The 18,951-nt window shown below is 44.7% G+C and overlaps 1 protein-coding gene across 1 annotated transcript in view; it reads left to right on the plus strand.

Annotated features, from left to right (window-relative positions):
• Window positions 1-6,608: 6,608 nt before the first annotated feature.
• Window positions 6,609-18,951, plus strand: part of BMP6 (bone morphogenetic protein 6) — an 87,154-nt gene continuing 74,811 nt past the window's right edge. The window contains exon 1 of the mRNA XM_032689829.1: window positions 6,609-7,462. Within this exon, the coding sequence (XP_032545720.1) occupies window positions 7,033-7,462 (430 nt within the window). The 5' untranslated portion in view covers window positions 6,609-7,032. The remainder of the gene's footprint in view (window positions 7,463-18,951) is intronic.

Below are 18,951 nucleotides of genomic sequence, written 5' to 3' on the forward strand. Positions count from 1 at the left end.
CCCCTGTGTGCAAACAGGTAAGGGAAAGGCAGTTTGAGTACAGTGGCCTCTATAATGGAATGCTGCTGAGAACAGCATTTATATTTTCAAACTTTAATAATCTGGCAGTCCCCGCTGTGGCCTTGTGCTATTTGGGTCTGTCCCAATATTGAAAAGTGTTGTTGAAAAGACATATTTTGCATACTAGTAAGAGCGGACCTCATCAGAGTTACTCTAAATAAGATTTCAGAACCTTTTTTTTCCTCTCCAGGATATTTTACAGTCCCATTCTGCAATATTTTGAGCAATCTTAACAGCTATTCTTTCCTTAATTGTTGTCATTGGTCTTGCTTCTTTTTTCTTTTCTTTTCTATTCTTTTTTCCCTTGATTTTTTCTTTTTTTTTCTTTTTCTTTTTTTTTTTTTAATATTCCAAAGCACAAGGTGATGCCCAGACCTTTGTATTTCAAATGTACAGTTTCTTTTGTCTGTATAGAAACCTGCACCTCTGCAGGTGAGTGAGCTTGGATGTTCAGCCCTGGGAAGTGGTTCTGTGTGGTGCTCTTTAGCACACCAGCCACAAAGGGTATGTACTCACAGCTCACAGCAGGATGAGGCTGAAGAGGAAGAGAATTGTTTCAGCAAAGTATGCTGCCCAATCCTCCTCTTCTGTTGACAGGGAGCTGGATAGTCAGCAGGCTGAACAGTGAATACCCTAGGCAGCATGGCACGGGAAATACACCTGAATGCCCTCCTTATCACCTTGGGATAGACATTTTGCACTAATTCAGTGTAACTGGCTAACACAGAACGCTGCAGAGTGCTACCTGCTAAAACCAGAGTCTTCCAGTTAATCCTCACATCGTGAGCTACCACAAGCAGTGTTCATTTTTTCTACTCAGTACACCAGACAATGCATGTGAAGGGACACTGGCTGATGGCTCACCAGCTAACATCAGCAGAGGATGGAATGAGGACTTCTCCTCCTTCTGTCATCTCTTTTTGCAGCATTCACATACTCACAGTCAGGTACCTCTCCACTTTTCATCGTTCAGAAGAAATTCAGTTCTTTCTCTGACACCCCACTGGAGGACACAAACTCCAGCATGGATCCATGTCCACAGTGAAGCCACCTACACAGGCTGGACATAGTGCTGTGTCTTTTGTATGGGTGTAATTGTTACCTAACAGATGAGGCCATATCTGCAAAGTGGCAGAAGGTCTGATGACAACACAGGTACTCCTGCAACCCATCTTATATGGATTACAAGTCACAACTTGGCTACTGTTGTTACCTATGACAGCAATAATAACAGACACCTGTTCTTACTCAAATAATATCTTCGCTGTATGCAGGTGAAAGGTAGACTCTTACCTTGTGCTGGCTAATGTATTCCTACATTTACTGACCTTCCACTTACATCTCAATTCTGCATATAAAAAGTAACCACCTTTCTAGTTTACTAAATCTAATTTTCAGCCTGCCCAGAGCAGATTTTGCACTTTCTCTTTTATAGTCAATGGTTTACTTTCCTAATTTTAAACAGAAAAAGATTTCCTAACAAAAAATAAAATGAAAAGCACATATCATGAAAATACTCAGAGAAATTATATCAGCAATACAATATATTAATATTTATTTAATTGCTGCCATTTCAGGTCAGTTTCCCTTAATACTGGATATTGTTGACTTCAAATAAACTTTAAGCTATAATTGTTCACACATAAGTACATCCTTGATAGGGTGGAGATGGTGGCCAGGGTTGGAACAGAGTTGGAATTGTTTGTGAACTGCATACTGGGACTTACTTCACTTTTAACTGTTTGCTTTTGCAAGGATAGCAGTCCAGTTGTGTTACTGAATTAATATTTACAACCATTTTTTAAAGTATTCTGATCTGGGAAATCATCATTGCATATTTTAGATCAGATTTCTGAGTAAAGAAAGTAGTGGTTTGCTATGTGCAAATAAGATGATGTTACTATTTTTCAACTGCCCCTACTTGCAGTGGAGAAAGTTCGTTCAGCAAGCAGAAGGAAAAATTTGAGCTTTCATAGCAAATGCTGTTTTTAGCCTGCTTCAATCTTTAAACTAAGATTATACTCAACCACTCTTTCTCATTGCACAAGCAGACCTTGGAAACCCGTACACTAAAATTAGGAGGCATGTTTGCATTTTCAACCTCTCCAAGTGCAGCACTGCAAATAGTTCCTTCCAGCTATGTCATTATTGTACAACATAGGGTTTGGTTTTTTTTAGAAAGCAAATGTCATTACTTACATCTCTTCCACATTGCTTTAAAAAAGTACCTGCTTTGTTTGGCAAAATGAGCGTGAGGACCGAAGCTGCCCTTACTGCAGTGTCCTTGCTGACCCCGTAAGCATAGGAGTCTGGGCTTGTTGCAGGCACTTTGGCAGCCAATGGTTCATCTCAAGGGAAGGTGTGAATGCAAAGTTGTGACTTTTCTGTTTTCAGGAGATGGAGAAGGGGTCACTAGAACAGTAAGTTCTGTGCTCTGTTCAACAGTATATTATTAGTCCAGAAAAAAATGAAATTCAAGGTGTATCATTCTCTAGAGTCATGTAATCCTGGTACCTGGGAAGCTGTACACCTAAGAGGAACGACAAAGATTTTGCGTAGACCTCCTCATGAGCACAGATGAGATGGTGTATTTTAAGGCATAGTGATAGAAATGCTGGATTTTTTTTTTATTATTATTATTTTGTGGTTTGGTTCTTTTCATTCTGAAGGCTTCTAACTAAAGTTAATTACCTATCTACCATTTCAGTGCTTCATATGCCTGGAATTGCTCCTCACAACTTTTGCACAAAACAACCAAGAAACCTAACTTGCTTAAATAAGAGCAAGGAATGATTTGATACATGCAAACAACTGAAAACCCAGTTGCTGCAGTCCGAAATTCGGATACAAACAGAAAAGGAACTGCTAGGATTAAACAGGAAACCTTGGGCCACAGAGGCTGGGGAAAAACCCACCATCTAAAGGACCAGACAAGATCCATTGACATTAATTTCGTGTGGATTGTCCCGATCTCCCCCAGCAGGATGTGGAGAGACTTTACCTGATGCTAGCGGTCCCTACAGATATCCCTTTGTTTTCTCCCCTCCCGGTGTAATCCTTATCTCGGGAAAATCTGACCACCCTTCCCCAGTGTAATCTTGCTCACTTGAAATATCAAATCCTTTTCCCTCCACATGTAAATACTGGATCCGATAAATGTAAATCCCTTTTTTCCCTTATATCACCCCTCCTACTGGAAATGCTAATAGATTGTGGAATCTCCTGTTTGGCATAACCCTGCCTCCTTATTAGCATGTTAAGCCCCCAAGACTCTTAAATAAGCGCTTCGCGTGTTCAGTAAAGATTCCGGTTTTTACCCCCACATCTGGGATCATGTTAGCTTTATTGGACCCTTACACCCAGCGAATCCTTCTTGACTGGAATTAGGTAGTCCAGCCTTTAATTGCATACAACCTAAACACTGTCACTGCTGAAAAACTTAACTGCTGCAGTTAATCCTTGCTACCACACCACACTTGGAGTGGGTGTACTGTGGGGTACAGGCTCTGTTCAGGGTCACGTGTACAAGACATTCTTCACAAAGCACTTAGCAGGTGCGGTGTTTTGAATACAGACTAAAGATTGGCTTAGGGGCAGAAAATTAACTAAGGATTGTTCTGGGTGAGGTAGGAGACCTGTTTGCATTATATAGGGGTTTGTTTATGTTTGGTTTTGGGGTGAGGTTTTTGTTTGTTTTAATTTGGGGCTTTTTTAAATTGTTTGTTTGTTTGTTTTGAGAGAGAGAGAGAAAGAAAAAAATGCCTTATTGCTAACTTGCCAATGAGGGAAACTTCTAGGAACAGACCCCAGTTTCTCCACTTTGCCACCAGATGTCCGTCATGAGCAGGGAAAACTGATGACTTGAAAGATATCCAGAAGCCTGTATTCGCAGCATTTTTGAAGATATGACAGTGAAAGAAAGTTCGAGGGAAATTACATGTTACCACTGAGTTTTGGATGGCAGATACGCTACGGAGGCTTCTTGGCAAGCAAAAAATCCTACCAGTAGCGCTATAATACGTGTGTAAACAACTCTTAAAACGTGTCTCAGCCTGCAGCAGTTGTCAAATACACATCCTTTTTTTGCTCTCCTCCAGAGAATTAGGCATGCAGCTCTTATCCAAAGTCTTAAAATCCTTTGGAGAAACTTGTCCTTTCAGACGGCAGGAATATCCGAAAGCTGTCACTGCAGGTGATCTCTGTAAGAAGACTTTAGTTCTTTTCACCCTCAGCGAGCTGCTGAGTTGATGCTATAACTTTCCTAGGTCTGATAGCGCTAGCTGAATCCCACAGTGAAGCATTCACATCTACAGGTAAGAGGCATTTCCAAGTATAAGTAAGGTACAACTCTGTGAGACATTGTTAAAAAAAAAATAAATGTGAAAGACTTAAATTAAACTTAACAAAAGGTGCAATGACTTCAGAAGGAGGGTATTAGCTTCCTAGTTACACAAGGGAACTTACCTCAAGAATAAGGTAACTTAACAGGGAAGTACTGGAAGGTTTGTTATGTGTCCCTGTATGCAGACAGCATCAAAATTAGGTGCCCAAATGCTGCCAACTGTTATCACAGCTGCTGTTTATTGCAGTAATCCCTATGCAAATGGCAATATTTCAAATATTTTTCTTTCAGATTAAAAATGTAAGGGTGATACACACTTGAGCATCAGAGAAGCAGGAATACCCAAGTGCTGCCCTGGAGTTTAACACTGTCTATTGCTAGATGTGCATCATCTCTTCCTGACTTCAAGAGGAGCAGAGGACACTTCAGATGGAAAGCTTCAGTCCTCAGCGATAACCGTACAATGGGGCACTTCCCTCTCTTGTTGTCCAAACAGAAAGTGGAGGCTACAAAGCTCTTCTGGAGACAGCAACGTGAACTACAGCCTAATAGGCTCAGGGACTGGGAAGCGAACGGCTGTGGGAAGTGGCTGCTCTCGTCTCTCACCACCTGCAGGGTAATTACCTGCCTGGGAAATAACCCTCACTGTCAGGGCTCCTGCACTTCCTCCCAGCCTCCAAATGTCCCTCCTAAGAGGCTACAAACTGTCCTTCATCCCTCTCAGCCCATCAAGGGGACAGCTTGTGCAACAGGCTCTCCTCCTGGGAGCCCAGGTTTTCCCAGCAGGATCCCACAGTCTTGCAGAAGGAGAGGTGTGTTGCTCACCTCCTCTCCAGGAGTGAGCCCTCATCTCCCCATTTAATAAAACCAACCTCATTGCTCTATGCTGAGCAAAGTGGATAAATGAATCACCAGTGCGAAGGTTTCCCTAGACATTGCCTTCCTGAGTCCCTGGTGGGTGACACGAAGGTAATGGGTTTTCATGAAGGTAATGGGATCCACTATAGCAAAAGGATCATGTTGAGTCTGTGCTGTCAAATACACCCACATTTTCAAATTCTGAGTGTCTTCACAAACTGAAAAAAAGAACAGTTGCAAAAGTAACTTCCATACTCTTCCCTCCCACTCCGTCCCCTTAAGATGCCTTTTTTTCTTCCAAAACAAGCTTTAAAATACCCAGTATTACAGTGTTCCTTGACTGGTGCAGTTAAAACAAACATCTGTAACCTTGCTTTCACAGAACTGAACACTCAGTGTAACCTCCACTTCTGAAAATAACATATTCTGTCTTGAATATTCTCAGCTGTGTCTCTGGGAAGCTGAATATGAGCTTATTGCCAGATTCTGATTCTAATAAATTTAATGGAAATTTTGCCAGTGACTTCAAATGGTCCAGATATTATTCTCAGGGCCAACTCCTCTGAAATTATCCCAGTTCAAACCTAGAGCAATTGCACTGATTTCAGCGAGACTAGTCTGGATTTAGTCATCCAACCTGAGTGAGATCCATGAAGTCAGAGGTCAGGATATGGAAGAGCTGCTTCTCGCTCAACCAAACTGCTCTTATTGTAGCGTTGGGTGGCAGGTTTGTTCCCCACCCCCCACCCCTTTGATTGAAGTGATGATATCAGAGTTGCAATCTTACTGTGGGAACGGGTATGTTCTTTTATGGCAGTATAACCTGCCCCACAGTATGCAGACAGGTACTCCATCGATCAGGGTTGTCAGGGGGTACCTGTACCTAGCCATTTACCAATATTCCATGATCAGTTCTGCAAGATACTCCAGAAAAAGCTGTGTGGGATGCTGCAACCTGTTAAAGAGAACCGTAACGCTTCTTCAGATTTAGAACAGGTAGCACTCCACCTATTTTCAGGATAAATAGCCAACACCCGCTATATACATATAGCCAACACCCTGGGGCCAGGAGGGGTGGCCGAAATCCTCCCTTTAACAAGAAACAAGCCGCCAGAGTCGCACGCCAGAGGCGGCTGGTGCCGCTGTTCGGCGGAGCGCCGCTCCAAGCGCAGCAAACCGATGACAACCGACGGGGCCGGCGCTCCTGAACCTGCTCCGCCGCCGCCCGCCCCGCCCGGCCGCCCCCGCGGGGCCGCGCTACCTGCGCCCGCTCCCCGCCCCGGAGGAGCGGCCGCCCGCCCCGCCGAGAGGCGGGCGCGCTGGTGATTTGCCTTCGCCGCCAGCAGCCGCGCTCCGGCCAGCCCGCGGGGACCGGGGCTGCAGCCGCAGGAGCCGCTCGCTCGCTCGCTCCGCTCCCTGGCACCGGGAAAAGTTTGCAGCTCTTCACCCTGCTCCTTCTCCCCCCACACGCAGCGCCCGCGGCCCGGCGCGGATCCCCCGGGCAGGGGCATGGCGAACTGAGCGCCCGGACCGGGCCGGGGGCGGCCCCGCCGCACCTGAGCGGCGGCAGCGGCGGCAGGGGGGTCCGCACCGCGGTGCTCCGCGGGCGGCCATGCGCGGCGGGGGCGAGCGCTGAGCCCCCTTGGCCTGGCCGCCCCCCGCCGGCCCGGGCGATCCCCGCTGCCGCGGGGGGGCAGGGCTGGAGGGCGCTGGGCAGCCCCCGGGGAGAGCGGGGAGCGGGGACCTTGGCTGCCTGCGCCCGGCCGAGCGCCATGCCGCGGCGGCTGGCCTGGCTGTGCTGCTGCTGGGCGCTGCTGAGCGGCGCCTGCCGCCCCGCCGAGCCCGCGCTGCCTGCGGAGGGCGGGGAGCCACCGCCGCCCGCCGCCGCCTCGGGCTTCCTCTACCGGCGGCTGAAGTCGCACGAGAAGCGGGAGATGCAGCGGGAGATCCTGTCGGTGCTGGGGCTGCCCCACCGCCCCCGGCCGCTGCCGCGGGAGCCGCCGGCCCCGCCGCCGGGACGGCTGACGGCGGCACCGCGCTTCATGCTGGACCTCTACCACTCCCTGGCCGAGGGCGCGGAGGGCAGCACGGGCACCGAGCGGGGCGGCCGTCCGCCGCCCCCCGCCCCGCCGCCGCTGCCCAGCCCGCAGGACAGCGCCTTCCTCAACGACGCCGACATGGTCATGAGCTTCGTCAACCTGGGTGAGTGAGTGAGTAAGTGCCGGGCTGCGGGGAGCCCACCCAACCACCCACCCGACCGCCCGTCCCGAGGACACCCCTGTGCCGGCGAGAGGGGGCGGGCGGCTGTTCCCTGGTGGGGTGCGGCGGGGTCGGGGGTTTGCTGGTCGGGCAAACCCACCTTGTGCTGCACGGGTTTCGGCCAGGAGGGCAGCTCACTTCGGGGAAGGGCAAAACCTCTCGCAAACAGTGGGGAAAAAAAAAAAAAAAAAAAAGCCCCAGCATACAAAACCTTGAAGGGGGGGGAGGGGGGAAGGAAGAGAAAATAATAATTATTTTTTTAATAGTCTCTTTGACCCTGTTCTGATGGTAGTGGTCAGAGTCCCCGTTCAGAATTAAACTCACCTTGCTCTGGTTCCTGGGCAGTAGAGCTGGGGTCATGCCAGAGCGCAGGTTGGGCTCGCTCTGTGCAAAGTCCAGCAGCGCAGAGATGCCTTTGTGGCTTAACCAAAGTACATGTACCCTACTCCACGGTGCCCTCATCTTCTCTTTTTTGTTTTCTTTTTAAGGGGTTCAGAGCTAGTGTGGTGATGAATATGTGACTCGGTGTAGGTTATTCTGGTGAGTGAGCCCAGGAACATGATAAAATTGGTATCATGTGGAAATCTTGAAATAAGTTCTGTTAGACTTCAACCTGCTCTTCAAAACATCCTGTCAGCGAGATACTGATGTGAAGGGCTCCAGGGTGGGCATTTCAGTAGGAAAGCCATTAAGCTTTTTACTTAGAGGAGCCCTTAATACTATGCAATTGTAAGGAAACAGTGTAATTAGATTCAGCCTAATGTGGAGAATGAAAATGTTTCAGTTGGCAAATTGCAGTTCTTTTTTTTTTAGGGAATTCCTGTGAAGCTCAAATGTCTTAGCTGGTCAGCTGAAAACTGCCTTTTCACCAGTGCTGCCAGAGCTGTGTGCCAGAATGACACCACCTGTGAACAGCTTGTCTTGTTTTAAAAAAAAAAATACAATTTGTTGTGTGTTTACTCATTTTGAGCAGGGATATGGTACTGTAGCAGGAAATTTCTTTGAGCTCCCAGCATGGGTACATGTGTTCAATAACTTTGTGAGTGCTGTATGTATCTAGAACGAGCTGGTTGATTTTTTTACCTGATGGAAAGTAGGTCAGAAGTGCTACAAATAGTTGTTGAAGGATTTGTCTACATTGAAACCGAGGTGATTGCAACTCGTGTGGGCACAGCTGAACTGTTTTAGGTGCTCAGCCCTTACAGGAGTGCAAAGCCCTGTTGGCACCACATAATGCAGGTGTGTACCTGTCAGGGTACCTGTCAATTGCCTTGTTTCAAGTTAGCTTGGGTATGTTTAGGTGGTGCTGACATCTCAGAGCTCTGGTGCTTTTGAAAGAGACATCCTGAAATCATCCATCAATGAAGCCAGCGTGGTCTGTGCCTAGCTCAGAACCTGAGAATATTTTACAGGTTTCGAGTCCAAAGGACACCTGCCTCTATTTTTCTCCTCTCCCAACCTCACCAAACCTCTCTGTCCTTTAAATACACAGAACTGTTGCTGCTGTCTCTGTTCTTTGCCTTGAGGACTTTTAGTACCTATACTTGGAGCTGTGAATTTAAGAAGTGTGGTGCTGGCTGTAGCTGTCTGTAAGCAACCCCCACAGCATGTTTTATTTGAGGGATGTGAAACAAGATGCTTGCAAGGGGCTAGGCGGTTCCCAGAAGAGCTGATTTCAGGGAGAAGTGTGAGCATGTGGTGTTTCAGAAGGTATTTAGCTGTCTATAAAGTGCCAGGAGAGTAGTATTAGATGGTAGACCTGAAAGTATGTGTTTCTTTTGAAAATACACCCCCCCATATGATTCAAATCAGTTCTGATAATTTGGATCTAGACACTTATATAACAACAAGGAAAATTTTTTGTGTAATGTAGTAAAATAGTGTAATTGAAATGCTAGTTATGAGTCTCAGGAAGCATGAATCAACTGCAGAAATTTCTCATCAAACTTCCAAATTCCAAGTCATAAACCATAATGTCATTTAGCATGATTGTTTGTTACCAGAGTGTTGGCAAATTGATGGGCTGAGACTGAACAGCTGTTTGGCTGTTTTCTGTAGCTTCTCTGACATGTCAGGGATTTTTTGGGGTCTTTCACTTGTGTATTGACATTTACTCTTCTATTAAACAATAATTCACGTCAGAAAACTAGAGGAAGCCTAAGGTTATATTCCAATATAGAAACCGAAGGTGTGATGGGATAAAGCCAGCCTGCGATCTAAGTAGCTTATTAGATGAAGTCAGAAATGCAGCAAAAGATGGTGGAATCACAGCAGACAGGGAAGACTTCCTGATTTTGAGCACACTGACTATTCCAATGAAGTATAGGTCACGCAACCCTGAAAACCCACAGCTGGGGTCTGCTTATAAGCAGACACTGCCAGAATTATTTTAGTTGAGGCTTTCTGCACGTGGCCATTCCTATAGTTACTTCTGTTCATTTCAAACTGACTTCTGAAGAACTTTGTGTTCAGCCTTGAAGACTTCTGTTTCCATTACTGAAGGGCCCTTGCTGTTCTCTCAAGATGAGGAGTGTGTGGTATTACCTGGGTATATCAGGTGCAGGTGTATGAGGCTGTGTAGGTGTTAAGTCAGTGTGGGTGACCTGGCCTTCAGGTACTGATACTGCTTCTGCAGCACAGAATCAGACAAAAGTTTGATCCATCTCGTTGCACTGGAAAGCCATCATCTAGGTCAGCTGTGCGGAGAAGTCCTACTTAGTCGTGAAAGTTTGCAGGTGTTGATGTTCTTTAATTTTTCCAGCTCCGTAGCACAAAAGGAGTCACTAGCTTGTAGACACAGCTGATCTTAAATGCACAGTGCTCCAGCCCTTCCTGACCAACATACATCCTTCAGTCTGGAGATGCAGCAGATGTGTCTTCTGCCTGGGGAAGGCTATATTTCGTTATATGCTCAAGGTATGAGTCCTGTTTGTCAAGGTCTTGCAAAGCTGAGGGACTTTAGTGAGGTCTTGGATTATTCAGGCTGTGCAGGCTTGTCTCGGTCTCAAAGGTGGTGATGTCCTTGGAGAGAAAATACAGTCTGCCCTTGGTAACCTGGTCCCTATTTTGGGAAGATGATCCTAGAAGTGTCAGTTTTGGTTATTTTCGCTAGGATGAGGCACCTAAAAAGTGCCTGTTCCTTTTCATTTCTCACATAGGAAGTCTGGATAGCTAGAACAGATGGAAACATCTGCATGTTAGATCTCTTTAGTTGATATTCATTGACCAAACAGGGTACCAAGCTTCTGTGTCATGGCAATGGCTTTATGGCAGGGTTGTGGAGCTGAGGGCAGGAGGCAGGGGAGTGCATTGTGGGCCAGCAGGTGTTTTTGTGAAACTCTTCAGCTCTCCCTGTAGGAACAGCCTTGCTATAAATGTGTGGCATGTCTTGACACAGTACTATTAGTGTTTCCCGTTTGGATAAAGTACCTTCCTCATGGCACCAGACAGGGTTATCTCCTCTTGGTGAAACAACGCAGGGTCAGTATGGAGATCCCTCTTGAGGCGGTGATGCTGGATTGGCAGCTGGATTGTCAAGCATCCCTATATTTTACTACCATTTTAGTGAGAGACGTATCAAATTCCTCACAACCACCACCTTTTTCCTCTTTCCAGGGAGGTGAGGAGTCACTGCTTAAACCCAACTGCAGACTAGGGTCAGGGGCTGTGGCAGATCTAAAGTCTCCCTGGTCTTCTTAGGCACATCAGTGCTGATATGAAGGGGATCTGCCCTTCATTCTCTATTTTGCTGGCTGATGTCTTCAGAGTAGTGCATGCCATGGGTAGCAGCAGAAAATAAGACTCTCTAAGACTTTGCTACTTTAACTGTGTCCAGAATTATTCTTGTATAATTAAAGGTGCTGTTGAACAATTGTGCGTCAAAACGGGGGAAAAACCTGTTCTGGTCCTCACCCATGCCTTCCTCTCCTGGCATCCACACTGAGGGGGGAAAAAAAGCCATGTGCTTCCCACAATCAAAAATGAGGAATTCAATGGCAGTCTTTGTGGGTTTCTGCCATGACTGAAATCTGGGGCTGTTGGCAGCTGGATAGCTGTGCAGGAAAAGTCTGAACCCATCAAACCCTCCAGAGGTAAGGATCGTAAAAAGTGTGCTTTTGGGGTGTGGTGCTTGGTTATTCAACCGAGTACCTTTTTGCAGGAGACTAATAGCGTGGATTCACTGTATCCCTGTACTTTTGGAGAGAGAGTATTCCTTTTTATCATAAGACCCACAGGTCTCTTGGGAGGACTTCATGCAAAAGGTTGAGGGGAAGCTCACCTGTTTGCCAGACAGTCCTGTAGTGAGCCCTGAAGCTTTTCCACAAGATTTGAGTTGGGACCATGGTGAAAAGCCTCTTTTATTTTTGAATTTCCAAACTTCAGGCAATCACTATCTTCTCTGCAAGACTTCAGATGTCTGCTGGGGCATGGGTGCTCCCTTTCAGTGCAAGGGAGCTGCTTGGAGGTAAATGTAGGACTTGCTGTACAAATACTCTCTCTCCCTTTGCCTATAAAGGAGCACCTCATGGATATGACGTCTTCCAAACAGGCTTTTCATCTTTTTGGCAGCTGTCACCGACCAGATTTTCCTCTAGGAATGATCTTGCACAAATCCATAGCACCTTAGGCGCAAGCAATATGCCTTTGTTCTGCATGGCTTTTCACAGGAGGGAAGAAGTGCTTCAGGATCCTGACATGCATTTCTAAAGCAGGTGAATTTTTTCACCTGAAGGATTTGATTGGCCAGCTGTCTTTTTCTGAGTACCATGCTTGTTGTTGGAGGATATGAAATTAGGCGACCAAGATGTATCAGGGACGTTGCGTGATTAGATTGATGGGACCGTATCATTCATACTGTCATCCCATCTGTTTATACTCTTGGCCACGTGTTGTAAAGGTCAAGACATCTACTCACAGGGAATAACCAGAGTGTGTGATGCTGCAGATCTGGCTGTGCTGCCAGCTGGCTGTGTACAGCCTCGCTTGCTCGGCATGTGAACAGCATCATGCTCCGCATGTGTCCAGAGCAGGCCAGTATTAGAAATCATGAAGCTGATGATGGGAATGAGTTTTACTGACTTCTGCAAAACCTTGTAGAGTAGGCTTCAATGCCAAGACAGATTCCCAAGTGTCAAAGAGCAGCCTTACATTTGCTGTTCAGCTGATGCAGCTTGAGGTCTTTGTTTATGTCATCTCCTTGAAGTAATTGTTGCTCGTGAGCTGCCTGATGACACGATTTAAAAAAAGGGCAAATGGTCTTTTGGAAGTCCTCAGCTCCTCTGGACTTGGAATTTGGGGGACTATAGGCATCCTTCTGCCTTTGGGCAGCAGCCCTGGAAGATTTGTGGCTCCTGGAGAAGCTGCTCTTCAAAACCTATACTGTTGAAATGAGTGGAGGGTCATTTTTGTGTAAGCAATGTATCCAGGTCTGACTGTCATCTGGACTAAGCTACTGGAACCAGACTGTGTGGCATTAGTAGGAGTATTCTCTGTCTTGTGAAAGCTTTTCAGAGCTTGAAAATTTACAGTCTTAAATTTGTGTGAAATGTTCAAGTCTTTCTTACAGCAGCAACAACAAAAATTTATTGTAATTGTAAAAAGCCAGTATTGCCAAACCAGTCTTGATTAATTCAAGCCAATTTTTTTTATCTGTAAATAACTGAAAAGTTGCATTTTGAATTCGAAGCCCAGGTGTGTTTTTTTTTTTTTTTTTTTTAAATGCGAGCAGATCTTCCTGGTTCTTTTCCTCAAACAAAATTGAAATTAAGTCACTTCTTTTAAAAGGGTTTTCTTTTGGCAATTTTCTTCCAGCTCAACACAGCTTTAGCAGAAAATCCCTTGGGCAGCTGTCATGGATGTCTTGTGCTGAGCTCCTGCTGGGACTGCTTGCTGCAGGTTTGTACCTCTGCCAAGGAGCTGTGGATCCTTGCTGGGTCTAGCCTGGTGCATTGCAGCGATGACACTCTCTCTCATAGTTTTAAATATAAACTTTTAAGTGGTGTTTGTGATTTAGGAGGAAGGAAGGTGGTGTTTAGACTTTCCATGCCCCAGAGGCATGATTCTTTTTAGGTCATCTTGCCTCATTGCTAACTTGTGGTGGGTTAAAGGAAGATATGAGTTACTTGGGATGTAAACAGTCCCATTGTGTGTTTCTGCTGTATCCCGGCAGATGCTCAGTTATGCAGTGAAATACTGTCTACTAATCATTTAGCATTTATGTTTGACCATTCATATAGCAGTGTGAAGCAGAGAGAAAACACTATTGCCCCAATGAAAAAATGGCTCATGGTTGAGAGATACCCATTTCTTTTAGCAAGCATCAGACCTCATAGCCTGGGAGATGGAGGACTGGAAAGTTGTCTTCTGTGCACCTGATTCTTGGAGGCTGGTGTTGGGTCACAACTGTTTGATGAGGCAACAGTTTTAAACTGAAAGAGGGTAGGTTTAGATTGGATATAAGGAAGAAATTTTTTACAACAGGAGTGGTGGGACACTGGAACATGTTGGCCAGGTGAGCTGTGGATACCCCATTTCTTGGAGGTGTTCAAAGTCAGGTTGGATGGGGCTTTGAGTAACCTGGTCTACAGCTCATGGCAGAGTTTCAACTGGATGATTTTTGAAGGTCCCTTTCAGCCCAACCCACCTGTGATTCTAAGTGTCGTTAGGGCACTTGGGACAGGAATTCTGTAGCCATGATATGCTGAGAGTGAGGAGATGTGCCTGAAAACCCTTCAGCAGGTTGTTTCTTTTCACCTTTTTTCCAGCCATGGTTGGCAGAGGATGAGGAGTGTTGCCTTCTGTGGGGCTGGAGGACGTGCAGTAGGGGTGGCTGGCAGCAGCACCTCCAAGAGGCACCTGTGGCCCCGTGCTTTGCAACTGGAGAAGGCTCCCAAGGCAGTGGCTTTGGGAAGGGCATGGGGCTGCAGCTGCTGCAGGGCTGTTTGAGGAGAAAAAAAACTTAATTAAAGAAGCTGAGTCCCTGTGGAATTGCAGGGGTGTTTAATACCTCGTAATGCACTTTGATTCCTAAAACCTGCTATGGATTGGAGCTGGCATTTCCTGAACTTTCAGTTACTTAAGAAACAGTCTTGTAGTGTTGGGTAGAGTTTTGGAGTGGATTTTCTTGTTTGTTTGTTTTTTGGGTTGGTTGGGGATTTTTTTGGTGATGTAATGAGATTTTTTTTTTTTGTTTTGTTGTTAAGGGCACAAAGATTTTGACAGTGCTGCCTTCAGCTCTTTTTATTTTATGTTGCAGTGTTCATCATAGTACAATGACAGAATTGAATCAGTGCTAGCAACAGTGGGAAATTTTGGCAAAAAAAGGATAATGTAGACAGAGCCGAAGTGTTCTGCTAACTAAAATAGTAGCTGTATTTTCAGAGACCTAGACATGACTGTTTTGATCCAATGTGGTGTTAATCACAAGAATACATAACTGCTTTCCTGTGAACTTTCCCCTTAAAAATATCCAATGATATCACCTGATGTTTTGCACGAATGCTCAGTATAACCAGAATTTAGAACAGCTGGCTCCATATAAACTTGGAACATTCATAGGTCAAATATTAGTGTATAAATAAAAACGTTTTGAAAATGAAAACAGAAGCACAGTATTTGAAATATACTCAATGTGCAGATGTACTTCATGGCTTGAATAGCTTTACAAATTAATCAAGACTATGTTAACACTTGTTCTGAAGAGTTGAATTTCCTGATAGTGAATGAGTCTTTTTCAAACAGTATTCCAAAGATGTGTTATTCTGTGTATTTTAATGGTTGTGTGCAGTACGAGAAATGTATGAATCGGCTATTTGAAGCCCTCTTTTAAAGAATATATATATATATAAAATATATATATATATAAAATATATATATATAAAATATATATATATATTTGATCAACCCAAAATCTTGTCAAATAGAGAGCCACAATTTCCTTTATCAAGTGCAGGCTGTAAAATATGCCATGTTGAAAGCATTCACACAGATGTTCATGGCGAGGTACTACTGTATGCAGTGTTCTTATCTTGTCGCTTACTGTGTTGTGTTCATGTGGTGTATGTGGTCAAGGTATTAGACACTCTGTTTGTACAAGGGCTAAGGGGTGACATAATGTCTATTGAAGCACAAGTGTTTAGCTCCACACTAGGCAACAAAGAGCACTTAAAAAAATGAGAACTGTTTAGAGCGCCTGGGCAGGTTGTGATAGTTGGACCCATAAGCCAAGAGGTGTTGGAGGGAGGAAAGAGTCGGCAGCTTTGGTGTGAAACAGATGTGTCTTCTTGCACCCTTGAATCTCCTGGCCTTTCCAAACCATTTGAGAGAGAAAGCTTGAAGAGTAAAGCTGTTAGCAGTCAATTCCAGTCCTTTTACAAGGAATAAAATTCTCCAAATAATGTTGAACTGTAAAAAGCACGTACAAGATGCAAAATATTTGTTTGCCTCTGTCTTTGTAAGGCCTATAATAATACAAAGTTGTTGAGACATGAACACTTACTGCAGCCTAACTTCCATATTTTTCAAACTGTGTTAAAAGTGTCTGGATTAGGGTTCTGTATCAGGGAGTAGAGAAGTGGTCAGCGCTTTAATTCCTCGTATCACAGAGGTGCAAGCTCCCTCCGGCCAAATCCAGATGAGCAGAGGTCGAATCACCAGATGCTCTGCAAGAAAAAAACAGAAAACGTTTGCTCTATCACTTACCACCATTTCTTTGCATCTTCTGCCCACGCTGGTGGTGTGGTCCAGATCAGCTGTGATAAACACACTTCTTGGTGCAGGAAGAGGCCTTTTAAATTTTTAATGTACCTGAATCTCCATCACAATGCTTGGCCTGGTTCCTCAAAACATTTGCCTGCAAGCAGTGAGAGGCTTCTCTGTGAGCCTTGACATGTGTGCACGATTTTGATACAAAAATAGTAGGAGCATAGTTCTAAAATTTAAGCCTGGTTTGAAGTTCGTATTTTGATATCTGCACAAATATTTGATCCACAAGTACAGACTCCAGGTGCTCATCTTAAATGATGAATCTTGGCAAAAAAACCCTTCATTTTAGAGGAACAGCAGCCTCTCTTGCCCACAAACTGTCATCCTGAGACAGTATTTCAAGCATGCAGACCCTTTTGCTTAATTATTGTAACATCAAACATCTTTGACATGAAAGGGACCAAGCAGTGGCTATGCAAGATAATGACTTGTTTATAAGAATAATTTAAACAGCATATGAAAAGGATAAACATGCATGTCCTGCCAAAATTCACTGTACGTTCTGCAGGCTTTGGTGATTGTGAATCTCTTGGCTTGCTCTTGCGCTTTTTTTCTTTTTTTTTGTAACCCACAAAGGAAAAAAGGCAGAGGGGGAAGGGATTGAAGAGAAAAGAAGGAAGACTTAAAAAAAAAAGTTCTCATTTTTAAGAAAGTTCCAACTTATTATACTATGGAAGATAGCTGGAGAGAAAATACATTTGTTTAACACACTACAATAGATTTTCGCTTTGCAATGTCTGTGTCTTGTCTCTTGCATGTGATAGTTTTTACACTTTAATGATTGTAGCAGCTGTCCTGTCCAAAAATGTTCCATTCTGGAGGATGTGTAATGCTCGTTACTTGCTAGGCTACATAAAGATACTACCCTGTCTCTTATTCAGAACCTCGGAACACTTCATAAGCGTTGAAGTTTCCCAGCGTGCTCTGACGAACGTAAAACACTATTATACTCATTTTCCAAATAACTAAGCTGAGGGTTGGAGGGCATGACTGGATCTGAAATTCTTGCTTCCAGTCCTGCAATCTGACCATGAAACTGTGTGCTTTGTTACTGACCTGGCAGGTCCTCCAGTGGTTTGTGGAGTTGGTGAAACAGGAGGGTCTTATTGGTTGAAACCTGTCTGTTTTCGGGTTGCAGTGTGAATCAGCTGGAGACTATAGGTTCTCACCTTCTGTGACCATGCTCCATTAGGGATTTGGCTCTTCAGACATGCTTGTGAGGAGCTGAACATCAGTAATGCCTCTATCTCTGTGGGTGCTGTCTGAACACGAATAACCACCAGACATCCATTTCTGTGTGATGTCCACTGCATCCTCTAAGTTATGGCTTTTGCAGCTCTTCTTTTTGGGTCTCCGACTGAATGGCACAAGAGACACCCAGGTGCAGTGGATGGTAGTATGAACATGTGCACAGGCTCTGGTTTTAATATGTGTGTTGAAGTGTGCCTCTTGTACATGCCTGTGAGCTGGCATCCAAGAGGACCTGAATAGGAAAAATGAAAGTGGTCACAGGCTAGCACATTTCACTTGAAACTATGAGACAATCTAGTAAAGGTTTGGTTGACTTTTGGTAATGTCTGTGCTGCAGGAAAGCTAATAGTAGATGTTCTTTTGAGTTAACTGATAGTTTTGTTGAGAAGCCCCCAGTAAAAATGCAGTGTAACGGCTGAAGTTGGTATAATGACTCCTTTATGTTTCATGAGCTATTGGGATTGGGTCTGCCTGATACTTTTGCTATCTCTAGTCTCAGTAAAAACAATTTTATGGGGTCCCAAAACAGTCTGTTGCTTCTGGCAGCCAGAGAGCTGGCAGCTCTGATGCACTGAGGCTTGAAGAGATAGTTCATTAATTCATGGCACTTTCCAGAATAAACATGGCAAACCTCCTCTGAAATAACAAATGGTAAATCCTTCTTGTCACTCAAGACGGCACATTTGTCTTCAGAAAAGGGGTCATGAAAGAAGCTGTCCGTCTCCTAACGAATGAGAAAATAAATAGAAGAAGAATTGTGCATTGTGTTGTACTTGACATGGCAAAGCTTTGGGGTGGAATAGCAACAAATGATTCCTCCCATCTCAGTCCTGTAAATTGTGGACCTAAACCAAGCAATGCCCACCGGGCAGACTATCAGATGCTGTAAAGTATCCCTTGGTGGGAATGACAGCCTCCTTTACTCCTTTGACTCTTTTTGGGAACATAAATGTTAACACCTCTCAGCTTCAGATCCTCAGGGGCAGGAGGACCCTCTGGTTTCTCCGTGCTGTGAGGCTTGTGAAGGTTGCTACAAGCTGGGGTTGCTCCGAGCGCACAGATGTTTTGTGCAGCTTGTTATTTTCTATGTTGGAGGTTATGAGTCAGATTACTGTTACCAAAATGTTTATGTGAAATCATTTCTGAGTCATATATTTGCATCATATACAACCTGTCTGACAATCAAAACATTCAGTGCTTTGCTAATGATTATACTAAGTTTTCCAACACTCTGGTCCAGCATAACATAATTACATGGCAAAGTGCAATATATTACTTTGACAGGGTTCTTCATGCGTCTTGTGATGTCAGAATATCATCATCACTATTATTTTAAATTATCAGAGTTCATTGCTCAAAACAAAGTTAAAAGTAGTGAGAGGCAGTCCCTTGGAACCAGAATGTCCTGTGAATGTTCC

This window comes from Chiroxiphia lanceolata, chromosome 1 (assembly GCF_009829145.1).
Source record: "Chiroxiphia lanceolata isolate bChiLan1 chromosome 1, bChiLan1.pri, whole genome shotgun sequence".
Classification (NCBI taxonomy): Eukaryota; Metazoa; Chordata; class Aves; order Passeriformes; family Pipridae; genus Chiroxiphia; species Chiroxiphia lanceolata.